This window comes from Clytia hemisphaerica, unplaced genomic scaffold (genome assembly GCF_902728285.1).
Source record: "Clytia hemisphaerica strain Z4C2 unplaced genomic scaffold, Clytia hemisphaerica genome assembly, whole genome shotgun sequence".
NCBI classification, from domain to species: Eukaryota; Metazoa; Cnidaria; class Hydrozoa; order Leptothecata; family Clytiidae; genus Clytia; species Clytia hemisphaerica.
In genome coordinates, this window is record NW_027103650.1 from 116,560 (window position 1) to 134,720 (window position 18,161).

The following is an 18,161-nucleotide window of genomic DNA, read 5'->3' on the forward strand; positions in this document are numbered from 1 at the left end:
GCTGTTTTGTACACGAAATCGTAATTTTGAACATTATTTAGACATAAAATTCAGAAGCTTGACATGCATTTTTTACTAGAGAGTAAGAGCACTTTGTCATAACAATCATTCCATATCATTCCAATATCTAATAAGCCTTACTTTTACATTTCTAGGAAGCAGAAAATAGTGTACAAGACAGTTTGAAGGCCTTGCAACACGACATGACACAACTCACAGATCGCGTCAGTAAGATTAACGACGAACTGACCGACATTGAGCTACTGAACGGGAAATTATCCGATCTGAAAGCCATGATGAAGGATATTTGGAAACATCAACGACGAAAAGCCAAGAAACAAAAAGCAGAGATTTCTCCAAAAGAAGGAGGTCAACAAGAAATGAAGAGAGATGAGACAAAAACTGAAGATGACACTTTTGATGATACAACGCATGCGCAAGATGATACAACGCATGGTGCACAGACTTTAGACGAGGAGGCTGTTGGTGTTGGTGATGAGGGTCCTGGGGAAGAGTAATAACTATGTTTTCCCATTGTTGACGGCTGATGTGTTTTTACCATAGGGCGCTTAGAGAGGAGAACGCCCATAGCCAACAGCTGATGAGTTTTGACCATAGGGAGCTTAGATATGAGAACGCCCAAAGCTTACGGCTGACGAGTTTTGACCATAAGGCTCCTTGAGAGGAGAACGATGGTTTGAAAGAGAGATTCACTTTTACTTTGATATCTGTATTATCATAAAAATTTAGAACTAAATGAAAATGCGAGTAGAGATCCTCTCTGTATCAATTGGGTGCTTATGGATTTAACTCAAAGAAACGGGAAGTCATTTCAAAAGAGTGATAAACAATATCTATATATTTTCATTGCATCACATGGCCATGGGGAATCTTCTTTGAATCTTCAAGTCGACATATGGAGATTTCAATATTGCTATTAGAATATAGAAGTATAATTCGCCATATTAGTACATGATCCAAAAATAGATTTTATCAACTTATATAGCGACTTAAAACACCTTCAGTGGTCTTTCATATGCACACAGTCAGCATTTTACAATTTGTGGCAAATTTCAACGTTACACCTTTTGGCAAACGCCCGGTATTGTTTTGGGTTCTTTTGTAATTTCGATAAATAATTCATGGCGTAATGCTGTTTTCTACGGAAAGACCCCGGTGTTTCGGTAGTAGGGGTCACTTAAGGTAAAGAAAAAGTGATTAAAAGTGGCACATTTTATTCAATTTTTCTTTACCTTAAGTGACCCCTACTACCAAAAAACCGGGGTCTTTCCGTAGAAAAAAATTAGGTAATAAATACCGTGAATAAAAGGGTACAATTCGCAAGTTTAAGTCCGCTCCAGCCCTCTTTTTCGGGATGCATGGATTTTCAATATTTTGCGTGACCTGGATGTGTGGTGAACATTTTCTTTCCATCTTGAGAAAAAAAGATCTATGTTACCATATGGTGGACAAAATGGTGGATCAAGTAATGAACGAAACTTGAATATCTATGAATATCTATCGAGAGACATAATTTTCGTCATTTCCAAACCACAATAAACTTAATACAACTTGCATATTTTAAATACAAAGTACGCAAAAATAATACAAAGTATTTTTTCTAGAAGATACAATCAAATTATTATATTTTATTGAGATCCTTGTCTCTATTATTTTCTCTATTTTTTGCTTTGAGGTTGGGGGAAAATGGAGAAATTATTACGAAATGAAAGAATAAGGCTCTGTGAGAATCGGGAAAAAGTGAAGAATTAATCAAAATAATGTACTGTTATTTTGTATAGTAGTGGGCAGAACAGCTAAAAAAACAGGTACATCAACAAAAATTTCTTTTGATTAATAAAACCAAAACCGTTATACAAGCTGGATTATAGATTTTATCTTATTTTATCTATCCTATGAGCCAAAGAGATGTTGTCTTATGGAAAGTATCATAGGGTTAATTTCTAGTCTATAATGAAAAAAATTCCAATAAATTTGTGATGAAATGATTTTTTGGAGAAAAATTTTTTTTTTTGATGTATATCATTCTTTCAATATTTTTGTACATTTGACATTTTACTTTTCATTTTTTTTTTGAAGCCTTTAAAATTGATGTCAATATTATTCATGCTTTTGGGAATTTTCAGGGGGATTTTTAATGTTTATTGAAATATTATTATATATTTTTCTTCTGAAAATAACATACTTTATAAAAACAGGAAATCTTGATTTACTCCATATGGTACGCCTATTTTTAAAAAATGTATAAGATCTTTGGTATATAATGGTTTTTCCCTCAGAAAATCTTCCTTTTGGAGGATTTCGAACCCCCTGGGTTTTGTTCATTTTGACGTACAGTTTGTACGAATCAGGTCAACTCAACAGGGTGTTGTAATGTAAAAGAATTTCTTTGGGTCCTGGGATTAGGGCAGATGGTGGTTTTTTATGAATTTTTATTTTTATTATTTTTGATGATTTATTATCGAAATTTTATTTTGTCGTAGAAAGCTGTGAATAACATTTACAAACTTTGATATGAGACTCCTAAAATTTTTTCCAAACTCTAGTTATTATTGAAATTATAAATTATTTCTAACACATATACTTCTCTCTTGAGTGTTTCTCAAATTGCAGGAAAAATTTTCAAAAAGTCAACTTATTGTAAAGCGTCGTCATATCATTCTATCAAAATCCCGATATTTCCCCGATCATGTCATCGGAAGATATTCGGGGAAATTTTCTGACCGATGGAGGTCACAAAGAACCGACGATTTAGCGATTCGAGCGACAGTGACAACGAAGCGGAAACCCTCATCAACAACCAAACGATCAATGAAGCTGCACTTCAGATACAAATGCCAGTTGGTAGTCAAACTGATCTCAATGTCCATGAGTTAGATGACACCATTGATTTAACCATCTTTGAAGCCGCCAGAGAAGGCTGTTTGGAAAAGATCATTACACAGGTATTTTGTTGCAAAAATTTTAGAAGTTAGCTATTTAAAGATTGAGTAGGCCCTTCTGTTCTACAATATTGTATCATAATGTTTTTATAATGTCCTAGCATTGTTGCTGATACCCCTGCCTCGCTGACCTTGTAAAAACTTCTATTTGGTTTTGGTATGGGCGAGTTATGTCTTACTCTTTAGGCCCAAAAATTTCAAATTAATTTTCTTTCAACCTACTTTAGTAGGGATCGTAATATGAAGGTTGGTAAGGTCTTCCTTGCTCTCTTACAACATTAGAATTATAAGTAAATTGTCAGGAATACCGGAAAGAATAATGATACCTTAAAGGGGAAAACTTGGTTTGATAAAGGTTTTCGTTGGAACAAAAATAAATTGTGGAAATTTTTGTCGCAATCTTTAGAAGTTGACCAGAAAAATATTTTGTTGGGAAAAAAACTTCTTCGCTTGCCTAAAAATTCCTCGACTAATTTTTCCCATAAACTTAAATAGAGATTTTGAAATTCTGATCATCATTTAACGAGAATTATGGATGGCTTTTAAACTATCCTTCATTTATAGTTCTAATTCGAAGGAAACGTGCTTTGAAATTCTAACCCTAATATGATTATTCGCCGAAAACCTAAAAAATAACCCTTTTCAATGTCGCCAAAGTGTAACATCACGTGTCAATGACAGTTCCTCGTCGCCTCTTATAAATTTTCAAAGAGAATTATGATATCAAATAATATCCCCTATTGATGTATGAAAATGTTCCCGCTGTTTTATCTCAGTTTGGACTCCTAACACTTCCCTAACAGACCTTAAACTAGACGAGATCAACAAAAACTATGATGTCTAATTTCTCCAAAAAATTCTTCAAATTTTCATCATCTCCGTTCAATCAGATTGAATATTTGAAACGAGAAGATGACATCAAACGATTGTTGGAGCAACGGAATCAATGCGAGGAAACACCCTTACACGTGGCCGCAAAGTATAACCAAGAGAACATTATACGATATTTGGTCAATCATAATGTTTGGATAGATGTACCAGATCAACAGAAGAATACGCCACTACACACCGCCATCAAGTAAGGCCATTCATTTACATTTACTTACCGCCAACCTAAGGTCAGTGAATCCGATTTCTTGATCTATCATACCTCTTTCTTCCACTAGAAGTGGGCTACTACTCAAAAGTTATCATTGGTTAAGGGATGAGTTTTCTAAAAGGGCGGGGTTCAGAGGCATTTCTTAATTGAGGGTGGGATAGATAGCAAAGGGTGGGGTTCCGAACTAGAGGGTCTGGTTTCAACCCCGTTAGAAAGCTTCTGTTGGAATATTTAAAACAAAGCACTATTCGATCTTTTTCTTATATTGAAATATTAGAAAAAAGATTGCTTAGGTAAAGAAATTAGGTAAAGAAACTTGGGACGTGATAAAAATTGACAAATACGAACCTCTATCGGAATTTCGCTATTGTTAATGTTTTATGATAAATACGAATGAAAAAATAATGGGAAATTTCTTGTAATGACTATCCCAGAGATGATTCATCTTGGCCGCAAAAAAAAATTCAAAGATGGAAAACATTTTCGAAGTAGGCTTGTTCTACAAATGTAACAAAAGGGATTTTTCATAGGGAGGAAAATAAGAACTGAAATAGGAACAGAAATTTTCTGATTTCTTAGGTCAGCATCAAATTTTTTAATTTCCTTTGATTTCAATCATTTTCAACGTCGTTCATAAACTTTATTTGACGAGGATTTTTTTTTAACTCTCTCCAACCTAATTCTTTCCAAGTAACGGCAAATAGGCAATTTCACAGTCGAAATGAATCATGGGTAATCAGGACTGATTGCGCTCTAGTAACGACTTCCGGTTAGCGAGACGCAAAAATCTTCAAAATTTTGGACTAATAGTAAGTCGTCATTAGCGAGCAGTGGTCCTGATTATCTATTAAGCTTTGCTACTGTGAAATGGTCTAGAAAAGAAAATTTCGAGCTATGGAGTAAAAGGCACTACTAACTAGATGGAGCATAAAAAGCTTGTTAGAGTTAAGGAGACATTCGAGTTGTACAGGTCCGAGTTGAAGAGACTCCAGTGTATATTCTTTTTTCACTGTGTTTCTCAGGAACGATTCAAAGATTGCGACCAAGACATTAGTGGAAATGGGAGCGAATGTACATTTGAAAAATGATTATGGTTTATATCCAATTCACTTCGCTGCTAGCCGTGGCAATAAAGATTTGTGTCGTATTTTGGTGTCTTATAAAGAAGTGGATGTCAATGTTACAGACCATGGCTTGGTAAGCATATTGAAAGTACATTCTTTATCACCGTGGTCACGTGATGTACTTTTCAACCAATCAGATTTCATCATTTCGAGGGCAAACATATGGATCAACTTGCTATGGATAAAAGATTTTGTGTATATACTGATTTTTAATCCAAGTATTCGTTCCTTCCACCACTTCTGGTTTAATGCCAGAGAATTCCCCTACTATTTTTATACTCCTTTGTTTTAAATCCTTTTTCTCGCACAAAGATTTTTGAATTTATTTATGAAGCTACCATTCCACGTACTAAACCCTAAAAATTCAGTTCATTTGACATTAATTTTTTGGTAACATAAATTGACTTTTTTTGGACCTACCTCCGGGTACCCCGGTGGAGGTTCTATAAATTAACCCATGTCCGTTCGTCCGTCCGTCTGTTACCAGCTTTTCTCAGGATTGGCTCATTAGTTTTTTCTGATTTTTTGCACAATGATGCAAAATGGCAATGCCCAGAACGTAACGAAGCCCGATTTTTGAGAAAAAATTTATTTGGGCAAATTTGGGCCAAAAACTACCTAAAAATAGGGTTTTTTGGTGCAAAATCCTGTCATTACTTTTTTCTGATTTTTTGTACAAAGTTGGAGGGCAAGATTCTCTAAAGAATGGCTGAAGTGGTTTTTCCCGGAAAATTCTTATTCGCCTTAAAAAAACGGATTTTCGTATTTTTGGGGAAATTCCCTTTAACCAAATAAGAAAATATAGCTTTTCTCAATGTTGACTCATTATTTCTTTCTGATTTTTTGCACAATGATGCAAAATGGCAATGCCCAAAATGTGACGGAGCCAGATTTTTAAGGGAAATTTTTTTGGGCAAATTTGGGCCAAAAACAGCTTAAAAGGTTTTTTGGGCCTGAATGGTTTAAGTGATTTTCGTATTTTGGGGAAATTCCTTTTTACCATTTTACATTATTCAACACACAAGCTTTATTTTTTGGACCTACCTTGGAGGTCCTATAAATTAACCGATGTCCGTCCGTCTGTCCGTTCGTTCGTTCGTTCGTCCGTTCGTCCGTCTGTTACCAGCTTTTCTCGAGATTGGCTCATTAGTTTTTTCTGATTTTTGGCACAATGATGCAAAATGGTAATGCCGGAAATGTGCCGGTAAAACAGGTTTTTTTGCATTTTCTTAAGATTTAATCATTAGTTTTTTCTGATTTTTTGCACAAAGATGCGTATTAACAATGCCCAAAACTTGGTGGAGTCCGATTTTTGAGAAAAAATCTTTTCCGGTCGAAAATGCCGGATATATACCGGAAATCGCCGTTTTTGCAGATTTTCATCGGACTTTTTCCTTATATTTCGTAGTTTTTTCACACAAAAACAATATTAATAGCAATGCCCACCGTGAAGCATGGTTCAATTGTCAATAAAACTGATTTTTGAAGCCGGAACTTACTAAAAATCGCCGGAAGAGCCGATTTTCGCCGGAAAAAGGGTATTACTTGAATTTCTCGAGCTGTACTTTATATTTTTTAATGAAATTTTGCACAATGATGCAAAATGTCAATACCAAAAATGTGACGTAGGCCGATTTTCGAAAAACATTTTTTCCGGCCGAAAATGCCGGAAATATGCCGGAAAACCCGTTTTTTTGGCATTTTCTCGAGATTTCATCATTAGTTTTTTCTGATTTTTTGCACATAGATGCGTAATAGCAATGCCCAAAACATGGTCGAGTTTGATATTTGAGAAAAATTCTTTTCTGGCCGAAAATGCCAGAAATATACCGGAAATCGCCTTTTTTGCAGATTTTCATTGGACTTTGTTTTTTCACGAAAAATCATTATTGATAACAATGCCAACCATCAAGTATGGTTCAATTGTCAATAAAACTGATTTTTGATGCCGGGACTTTCTAAAAATCGCCGGAACAGCCGAATATCGCCGGAAAAACGATTTTTCTTGAATTTCTCGAGCTTTACTTTATATTTTTTCACGAAATTTTGCACACTGATAAAAAATGGCAATACCTAAATTGTGACGGAGCCTGATTTTTGAAGAAAAAAATTTTGGCCAAAAATGCCGATAATAATAATATGCCGTCAACACCGGTTTGTTGCCATTTTCTCGAGATTTCATTAATCGTTTTTCCCGATTTTTGCACAAAGATATGTATCAGCAATCCCTAAGTGTGGCCGATTTGGATTTTTGAGAATCATGTTTTTCCGGCCGAAAATGTCGGAAGTATGCCGGAAATCGCCGGATTTGCAGATTTGAATTGAGCTTTTTCCATATATTTCTTTGTTTTTTCACTTAAAAAAATTATTGATAACAATGCCACCGTAAAGCATGATTCAATTGTCAATAAAACTTTTGCAATTTTCCAACCGGAACTTTCTTTTTCTTTTTTCCCTAGACCCCTCCCCCCCATCAACAATCAATGATGAAATTTAATGCATTTTCGCTAACCGCTATATTTTCTTAATGATTGTTTTCTCCTTATTGCTATCTAAGTTTCATCATCAGGTAGGTCCATTCAGCATGTTGCTTGTTCATTCTGAATTTTTGTACAATTATTGTCACTTTTTTCTTATTTTCATCTGATGTTAATCATTAGGTAGGTCCATTCAGCATGTTGCTTGTTTAACTTAATTTTTCTTGTTTTTAGTGTACACCTCTGCATATAGCAGTCGGTTCTCAACAAGCCGGTACAGTGCAACTATTACTATCCCACAAAGCAAACCCTTATGTGCAGGACTTGGAGGGACGTTATCCATTGCACATTGCAGCTTCAGATGGAAGCGATGCCATTATTGAAATACTGGTCAAAGCAAGTAAGAAAAATTTCTAAGTTTGAAATACAAGGCGAAGATATATGTATTAGCTAGTACTGGGTAACTTTTAGTAAAAATTCCTGATGAAATTTTAAATAATTCGGATTTTTCTCAATTTGGTTCCCAAAATTTCCGATTTTCAAAAAAAACAGGTCGGTCATCCTGCAAGCCTTGTTGTCTAAGTTGTAACACTCAATCAATCATGTAACTATTCTTTCTCCATAACAACTAAATCATATTCCTCTTTTCAGTGAAACGTTTTACCGTGACCGGACCACATGCTAATGTTGACGTTCAAAACAATGAACAAAAAACACCTTTACACATGGCCTGTTTACATGGTCACGTCAAGAGCGTCACCAAACTACTGGAACATCAAGCTGACGTCAATTGTCAATGTAGCTCTAAAATTACGCCCATGCATTTGGCCGCCATTTATGGGCGTGATGATGTCATCAAAATTTTGGTCAAATATGGGAGTAAACTGAATAAGAGAGATACATTTCACATGACTCCATTGCATAGGTAGGTGTTTCGCAAGTTGTGTCTCCGATGATTCTTAAAGTCATATCTCGCTCGGATATATTTCTACAGTTTTTTTATTCACTTTTGCGTATAATTGCTTGCGGAGACTTAATTTGACTAAATTTGAAACTTTAAACAGTTTCCGCAACTCCAACGTAAAGAAATATCAGTAATCTTAGAAGCCATGGAAAGTTTTAGTTATACAGAGACATTTAAGCTAGCAACTCTATAAAAAAACATAGTTCTTGGTTAAAGTAGCTTTGCTGGTGGTGGCTCAAACTTTTAGTTGCTGACTGATTGATGGCTTGTTAAACAGTCAAATTCATGATATACTTGAAGTTATGTTTTCTACGAAAACACCCCGGTTTTTGCCAATAGTGGCAAATTTAGGCTAGAGAAAAATTGTTTAAATTACTGCGTCGTGAATATCATGAATTTACTTTTCTTTATTCACCTTGTAGAGCATGCTTATACGGTCGTATCAATGTTATCTCCTTATTGTACACACTTGGAGCACACCTTGAACTACGTAACGAAACTGGATTCACACCTCTGCTATGTGCAGTATGGAGTGGAAGCATCGATGTTGTCCGCTATCTCTTGAACTGTGGCGTCAATTTTGAGGCGATTGATAATACGGAGCGGAACGTCCTGCACATAGCAGCACAAAAGAAACAACATAAACTCCTTGAAGTCCTGTTGCAACACAAAGGGATTCTGGGATTGATCAATAATACAGACCAGAATAATTGGACACCGCTTCATTATGCAACCTACTTTATGAGTGTCAAGGTACGTTGAAGTTGTTACAAAAAAAAAAAATTTCGGTTTTTGCCATTGCCAATATTAGTTCCCCTTATATATCTTGAAAATATTCTCTTATTATTTCACGAATACTAGTCTATCAAGCTAGACAACTAATTCAGACATAGTAGAAATGAAACAAAAAGTAATGGAGGGAACAATTTTAGTCGTCTAGAAACCTTTGTGCACTAACTCTAAACAAAAGAAAAATGTCAATATTGCAATATACAAACTAAATCCCGTAACAAAAATCGCATTATCATATAACGCCTATACTACTGTATTACACGCATTATAAACGACGTCAGTCTACACGAATATTTGTGAATGAAGTATCGTCTGTAGGAATAAATTAATCCAGTCCAAGGTTAAGATGAGATATCGTAATAAACCCAACATTATTTTTAAAGTGTCAACGTATCTTACTGGACCATCAATCTACTGTCACCGCCCGTAACAAAAGGCGTAAAACGCCAATCCATTTCGCTTCCTGCCTTGGAAAGCCGGCTGCCGTACACATGTTATGTGAGGTATCACGTGATTGTATTGACCAAACAGATGACTCGTTGAAAACACCCCTCATGTTGGCTGCCATCAACGGTAATATGTAAGTGCAATTCTTCTCGATGAAATAAGCCGAAGGCTGGAAATGAATATCTTAGTAGAATTTGAATCCATTTATTTCCTAGTTGCGAGTCTCGTGTGGTTTCCACACAAATGCTAGACTGAAAGTGACAATTACCGCCAAATTTTTGAAAAATGTGTCACGCAGAAATATTACTGACCATGAGTATTTTTTTACAATCCGTCAGCTACGATCTCAGATACCCACTCTTATAACTGTAAGCTACCTTTATTCATTTGTCGTGCTCTTTTTCAGACAAATCTGTGAGGTACTCATCTCGTATGGAGCAGATGTTGAAAAAACTGATGATCTTAAAATGACTGTTCTCCATTACGCATGTCAAAATGGCTACCCTGAAATCGTTAAAATGCTTCTAGAAAGCAGCGCTAATGTGGATGCCACAAATTTGAATTTCGAGACGCCGTTACACCTGGCTGCTAAAAATGGAAAAACGGACTGTATGGAAGCACTCATTGATAGTGGGGCCCAAGTTGTCATTAAAGACAAGAGTGGTAAAAATTGTTTGGATAAAGCTATCGAGAATTACAAGAAAAATGCATGCATCTACTTGCTTCGTGATAAACAGTAAGATTTCAATCTTTTTCTACAATATCATCAGAAAAACCTCACTTACTAGATCACATATGTAGGTACATGTCGATTGGTAGCTTTGGGTCCGCTCTGGGTTCTAGTCGTGACAGTCCGGTAAACATAAGAACCAATGCTCAACTACCAATGGAAATTAGTTAAAAAATCGTTTTCTAGCCAAGAACAATCTGTAAAAAGAAAATGAGTTAATTTGTCATATTCTCTATTTTTCAGTTGGAAGCAATTAATGCAAAATGTAGACTTCAACGGTAATCGACCAATGGACAAAATGATTGAGCGAATGCCAGCGGTAGCGGAAATTGTTCTCGATAATTGCATCGAAACATCCAACTTGGAGAAAGAACACATCGATTACAGTATAACATATTATTTTGATTTTGTTGCGTTGACACCGGAGCCTGGATCCAAATCCAACAAAGTATGCGGTCCTTCCATCATGGCCAAAAACAATCGAGAGACGTTGTTAGCACACCCTGTCACTATTTGTTTTATTAATAGTCAATGGAAATTATTACCTAGGTACATGTATTACTTATCCTTGCTGACGTACGTCGTTTATCTCACGTTATTGACTACCATGATCGTCAAAGAAAAAGACTGGTAAGCAGTGAATCTTGTAGGATTTGAAGCCGCCATTTACTTCCTAGGTTCAACACAAATACTCGATCAAAGTTTACTTCCAGCCCAACCTCGTTCCCCGTTTTTCGTATTACCGGCTTACCGTATTACCATTACCGTATTACCGGCTTTTTGATGCTTACTGATTGCGTCAGATAATATTTAATAGCTCTATCAGTAACGTAAATAAAGCCTGGGATACAGTCTTAGAAAGTACACGTGGTCATCTTATACCAATGTGAATTTACTTTTTTTAGGATTTACAGAAGTCCAGAAAACAGCACCAGTAATATAACGTAAGTTTTGTTCCACAGTGCTGTCATTTTTTCGCTTGTGTTTAAGACTCTATGCACATTTGCCCTTCTCTTCCTGATAAAGCGTCCTGATGGAAAGTGTTGCATCTGAGAAGGCGCTATAGACATCCCTGTCTCACAGCCTTGGTGGAAATTTTCTCCTCTGCGAGGATGATTTCTGTCGAAATCCCAATGGGGATAGAAATTCTATTCTTCCAAGTTTATATTATGCAGTCAGTGGATATGGTTTTGGAGTACAATTTTTTACATTGAATTCCGAATGGAGATAAAATCAAAGTCAATTTCCAAGTGGGGCTGAAATTTTAGAGTATTTTTCCCACCGAGGACGAAATTTTGGTCAAATTTCCAGTGGGGCTGGGGTCCCAGCGGGTCTTTGAGACAGGGGCGTCTATAGTATCTAAAATCTAAACCGAAGAGACAGAAGTCAAATGAATCTTGAAAATTCCATAGGTATTGGGTCTGGTGCAGAATAATTTAAAGTTCAACTGTTTAATTTTTTTTCCTTTTAGGAACACGAGTTTCCCTGATTACCAAGACACAGTATTTGTCAACCCGTAAGCTATTGCCTATATATTTTTAAATAATTCCACTTTCCCATGTTTAAGGTCTATTTTAGAGGTTAGTTTGATTTCAATATTCTGTTCACTTTAACTCACAATTAAAATTAACAGCGTTGAAAAGTTGGCCATCTAAACCAGAGCTTAGTATTTTCTAAGTCTGCTAGACAAAAATGGTTTAGTTAGTTTTGAATCTGTTTACGGAATTGAGAAACCGGATACCTTACGAGATGAATATTTCCTTGTAAATCATGAGAAGTGTTACTCTGTACCAGAGTGTATGTCAAGTTTATTGCTTCGTAGCACACTCTGTGCACATTGTCTGTTTGATACAAAAATTCCCGTAGGGAAAACCTCTACGATGAAGTATGATTTATAAATAACAACACTTCTCTCCTCTCCCACCAACACTCCATCGCAGCGAACGGTTTGAAAAATCTCAAATGAGAAAAGACAATGACAACGCAGAATTGAATTTTGAAATTAGCCGTAGATACTGGGTCTGTGTACAGATAAGAGAAGTGTATGCTTTTTAAAAAACCAAATTGTATACCAGCGAAGCGGACAGTTTTGCTAAATTTTGATATTGTTTTGGTAAATTACTCATTGAATCCCTTACAACCAAAAGACAAGCAAAAGGGGATTCGGGAGGGGATTGTGTTCGAAATTTTCGGGGTTGAATAACGCCAAATGTCTGAAGTCATTCATTCATAACATTGAAATGCAGTTCCCTAGTAAGCTCGAACCCAGACTTTTTCATTTTATTTTCAGAACATGTGAAGCAACGTCAATGATGGTGATTTCGATTACTCTTATCATTTATTCCATCATCCAACTTTTCAAGGAGTTCATCCAATTCATCATGAGTCCCTTTGATTACATCATGGACCTGGTCAACTATATTGAGATCGGTTTATACGTCACAAGTTTGATTTTCGTCACGACGTATTTTATGGATGAGCATTACCGTTGCCTGCAAATGGAACATTATGATAATGAAGCTTTAAGGGTGAATGCTGGGGCGGTCGCCATCATGTTGGCGTTTTGTAACATGTTGTTTTATATGAAGCGGGCGCCATTTGTTGGTTTGATCGTTCTCATGTTTATAGAGGTGTTAAAAACGGTCATCTCCGTGTTGTTGATTTTTGGTTTCATCATTGTTGGCTTTGCGTTGTCGTTTCATTTTATCAGCGGCGATTGGAATGATGGTCCAGATGCCGATTTCTTTGACATGAAAAAATCAATTATTAAAGTTGTTGCTATGACGATCGGTGACGGTTCAATGTCGAAAGGGAAGAAAAGAGGGCGTGGTGGAAAAGGGGGGAGTGGATCGAGCATTGCTGAGATGACAGATTATTTGTATCTTGTGTTTGCGTTGTTGCTCCCAATCGTTATGGTGAATTTGATGGTAAATGTGTTTCCATTTTCTAATGTTCAAAAGCCATTACCCAACTTCGTCCCCGTCTATTCCAGGCTTTATTTACGTTACTAATGGGCGCTATCAGTAAGCATCAAAAAAGGGCTTATTGTAATTTACGGAATCAGATTCCGCCTTTTAATTTGCGGAATCTCATTCCGCAAATTACTAATCTACGGAATTTGCTCATATCTTTCCAACCAATTAATATTTTTCAACCAAATTTAGCATACATATTACCAACTAACAGATGCACCTTCACAAAAAAAATCAACTCTAATAACCTACGTAAACGGATGTTACGACAGAAAAGCTTTTAGTTCCGAACTGATTCCGCAAATTACAAATCTACGGAATCTGCTTATAACTCTCGAAGGAATTGGTTATTTCAAACCAAACTTTGCACACGTCTCGACATCCATAAGACGCTGTTCTGTGCCAAAATTGAGCATTTGAAAAGGTCGGTAACGGCAGCTATTACGGAATAACGTAAAATAACGTAAGGAACTCTAACAGCCCTTGTTGAAAAAAACTCAAAATCGTTGTATCTCCCGAACCAATATGTTTTACAAGCCCAAAGTTTGCACAAAGAAGCCCTCCATAAATATGGAAATGCGTGCCAAAAATCAAGTCTGACACATGATGTAAGCGAGACTTACGGTGGAAAAACATAAGACTACGTAATACACTCCTGCCTAGGCTGGTTAAGGCAAAACTCGAAGTACTCGTAACTCACAAACCAATGAGTTTCAGAACCCCAAATTTGCCACAAAACAGCCCCTAGTCCGGGAGCCAAACCCAAAAAATGGCATTTTGCTTAACCCAAGATTCTACAGGATAAACTATATATTTTTGGAATCCTCAACTATCTTAGTTTTGGAAATGGTCGGTCCCCAAAGCTAACTCCTGGTCAATTTTTCATACTGGGCCCGAGTTTAGGGGGTACTTTTTATCCTTTGTAAGGATTTGTTAAGGAAAATGCCATTCCAGGGATGATATAATTTGCTGTATCTAGTCAATCAGTTGACCAATTGCTTTGAAACTTTACAAAAAGTTTCAAGGTAGGCTGATGATTATTTTCGCCAAAAAATTTTTGTGAAAAATTATTTTTATAGGTTTGCCTGGAGAAAAAAAGGGAAAATTTGGGTATTTTAACTAAATTTTGACCCTTTTTAAGTCTGGGACCTACCCAAACAACTTTTAATGAGACACAAACTAGGTGTTATGATAGACTTTGATGCAATACATCAGAAAAATTTCAAACAAACAGTATTTAGTATTATTTCAGGGCTGCAGGGGGTAAAATTGCCCATTTTTATGGGTTTTTACATTATTTGAGCAATTTTCACCACTAATCTTGGTTTAAACGTCATCAAAAATAGTTTTAACTTGATTTTCGTGTAATATATCCTGAAAGATTACAATGCTGACTTAAAACTAACAAAACCAGGGTGCAAATGGACAAACCAGGGGGTAAAAATGCCCATTTTAGGCGATTTTTATCGTTTTTGGACCTATTTCACCCATAAAGCGGTTTTATGGTGTACCAATTTTATTTCTGACCACTCATTTTGTAGTAGGAGCAATGGGAAAGTTATTTGTGGTTTTCATTGTCTGTAATCAGGGTCACTGTGGGCAAATCAGGGGGGGTAAATACACCACTTCTACATACTAATAATTTGACTGATCATTTTTGCCGTTTTACTGACCTTTTATTAGTAGCTAGTCTCAAGATAATAATTCTACAAGTAGCTGGGACCATTTTTGGAAGCTCTGAATAGCATTATAGTGGAATTTCAAAGCAAAAACTGACAAAATTACGTCAAAAAAATGTTATAATTTGGCCATAACTTAAGTTAAATCCGTCATTTGTTTGTGTAGGTTGTCAACAAAAGTACTAAGAAATGACTGAAGGGTATATAACTGGTTTCCATCTCAAAATTTCATAAATTTGAGGGTACCATACAATAAAAACATCCAAATTCAGGCAACAACTACCAAGAAGTGGTGTATTTACCCCCTGATTTGCCCACAGTGACCCTGATTACAGACAATGAAAACCACAAATAACTTTCCCATTGCTCCTACTACAAAATGAGTGGTCAGAAATAAAATTGGTACACCATAAAACCGCTTTATGGGTGAAATAGGTCCAAAAACGATAAAAATCGCCTAAAATGGGCATTTTTACCCCCTGGTTTGTCCATTTGCACCCTGGTTTTGTAAGCTTTAAGTCAGCATTGTAATCTTTCAGGATATATTACACGAAAATCAAGTTCTAACTATTTTTGATGACGTTTAAACCAAGATTAGTGGTGAAAATTGCTCAAATAATGTAAAAACCCATAAAAATGGGCAATTTTACCCCCTGCAGCCCTGAAATAATACTAAATACTGTTTGTTTGAAATTTTTCTGATGTATTGCATCAAAGTCTATCATAACACCTAGTTTGTGGCTCATTAAAAGTTGTTTGGGTAGGTCCCAGACTTAAAAAGGGTCAAAATTTAGTTAAAATACCCAAATTTTCCCTCTTTTTCCCCAGGCAAACCTATAAAAATAATTTTTCACAAAATTTTTTGCCGAAAATAATCATCAGCCTACCTTGAAACTTTTTGCAAAGTTTCTAAGCAATTGGTCAACTGATTGACTAGATACAGCAAATTATATCATCCCTGGAATGGCATTTTCCTTAACAAATCCTTACAAAGGATAAAAAGTACCCCCTAAACTCGGGCCCAGTATGAAAAATTGACCAGGAGTTAGCTTTGGGGACCGACCATTTCCAAAACTAGGATAGTTGAGGATTCCAAAAATATATAGTTTATCCTGTAGAATCTTGGGTTAAGCAAAAGTGCTTATTTAAGGAGATATAGGATTTGGCTCCCGGACTACCCTCATTGATACAAACTTGCATGGAAAATTTGTTATTAGCAGATTCCGTAGTAATAAAATCTCGAGTTTCTCCGAAAAATGTAGTGTTTGAGAGAAGTGTAGAAATATTTCTCATGTGCTTAGTTCTAATGTTACCATCCTTTGAGTAAAATACAATTCTCTCTCCTTGTCTCCAGGGTGGTACAGTCACTTTTTGGTCGGGGTTGTGGATGGCCAAAAGTGACCTTTTCGATATTTTCGATTTTTGATTATTTCGATCTTATCAGTTAGGGTCAGGGTTGGAGCTCGAAACATAGCGTCACTATTTAGATGATCTGTAAAGTGTAGAAGAGGCTTTCTGGGGGGAAACTGTATACTCTTCGGTTCGGAATAGGACCTTTCTCCCTCTCTTACAGATTGGTTTGGCAGTTGGGGAGATTGCGAACGTTACGAGAACAGCCAAATTATGCATGTTGAAAGACCAAGTATACCTAGTCACAAATCTACAATCGAAATATCCTGAAAGTTATCTCAAACTCCATCATCAGTCAAGTGTTACTGTTTATCCTAATAAACGGAATTTGTGGGAGAAGTAAGTCTTTTATTCTCGAAACCTACACGTTTTTTTACAAGAACATCCTAAATTTTTGAACCCTTCAGATGTTCTTAACTTTGTTGAGTTTTGACCTGAAAATGTTCTTAACATGTTCTTCTTTTCACCATTTTAGGAGTTCTTTTTGTCCATTTTCTTAAATCGGTTATTTTAGAGTCTGCAAACCCTTAAAAATAGCTACTTATTATTATTTTGGCCATCAAAGCCTCATGTTCTTAAATAGTTAAGTTGCGTAATTTCCGTCATTTTGAAAGTAAATGATCGAATCTTGTAAAGGTTCCTTAAGTTTGATTCCATAACGGCAGAAATTACGGGACCTAGTGGAAATCCAATCTCAAGCGATTAGTCCAATTACAATAAAATTGTCGAGAGAGAGTGCACGCTTGAAAGAATGGACTTTAGTTTCATGTACAGTGGAATTTGATTTCTTTTTTTAGATTCACAGATTGGTTACAAGCCTACACATACGATTCACTAGCCTCGTTCTCAGAAAACGATGACGAAGAACAAAACAAGAGAACTGACAACGAGGCTCTAGTCAAAGAGCAAATCAACTCCATTAACAAAAAAATGAAACGCATGAGCCGACAGAACGAAGAGCAAGCTGACATTATGAGGAAAATTCTCGAAATTTTGAATGGTGTCAGTTCGGAGTCAGTGCCTTCGCCGCCAACCAGTAGACGATCTTCTGTGGCTCCGCTTATCCGGTTAAATGATAGTCCCGCAAGCCCCTCACCGGTGGATAAAATGATCAAATCAACGATTTTTGAGGAGTAGTAGGTGTATGAGTTTTGTTTGTTGGGTGTAGCAATTTATATAGGAGTCCGGTCGTGTAAAACGAGTTTTGAAATTAACGGATTCGAAAATAAACATATTTTGGTGCAAATTTTGAACGAATAGAATACAATAACCGTAATCGCATATTAAAAGGGTTTGAAGTAGTTGATAAACAATCAAAGATTCAGAGTTATAACATGCATCTTGTGTATGTACTTGCTATATATCCAAAGCCTCTCAAACAGTTGATATGATAACTGATTGATGATTTATTTAAATAAGTAATTGGCAGGAGTTCATTCATATCAACGGAGATGTTTGGTAAACGAAATGTTACGGTAAGAATAATGATAATGAACATATGTGA

The 18,161-nt window shown here is 36.1% G+C and overlaps 1 protein-coding gene across 2 annotated transcripts; it reads left to right on the forward strand.

Annotated features, from left to right (window-relative positions):
- The first annotated feature begins 2,765 nt into the window (after positions 1-2,765).
- LOC136803083 (transient receptor potential cation channel subfamily A member 1-like) lies at positions 2,766-17,857 on the forward strand. Of its 2 annotated transcripts, none has more exons than XM_067059833.1 (14): positions 2,766-2,966; positions 3,854-4,041; positions 5,085-5,259; positions 7,898-8,063; positions 8,315-8,588; positions 9,050-9,380; positions 9,803-9,999; positions 10,273-10,602; positions 10,840-11,226; positions 11,502-11,540; positions 12,068-12,112; positions 12,887-13,523; positions 16,821-16,996; positions 17,455-17,857. In XM_067059833.1, exons 1-14 carry the CDS (start codon positions 2,856-2,858, stop codon positions 17,792-17,794), a joined length of 3,396 nt encoding a protein of 1,131 aa, XP_066915934.1. In that variant the 5' UTR covers positions 2,766-2,855; the 3' UTR covers positions 17,795-17,857. The 2 variants fall into 2 exon arrangements, with proteins under 2 accessions (XP_066915934.1, XP_066915935.1); XM_067059834.1 differs by having other exon boundaries at positions 10,840-11,145.
- Positions 17,858-18,161: the final 304 nt, after the last annotated feature.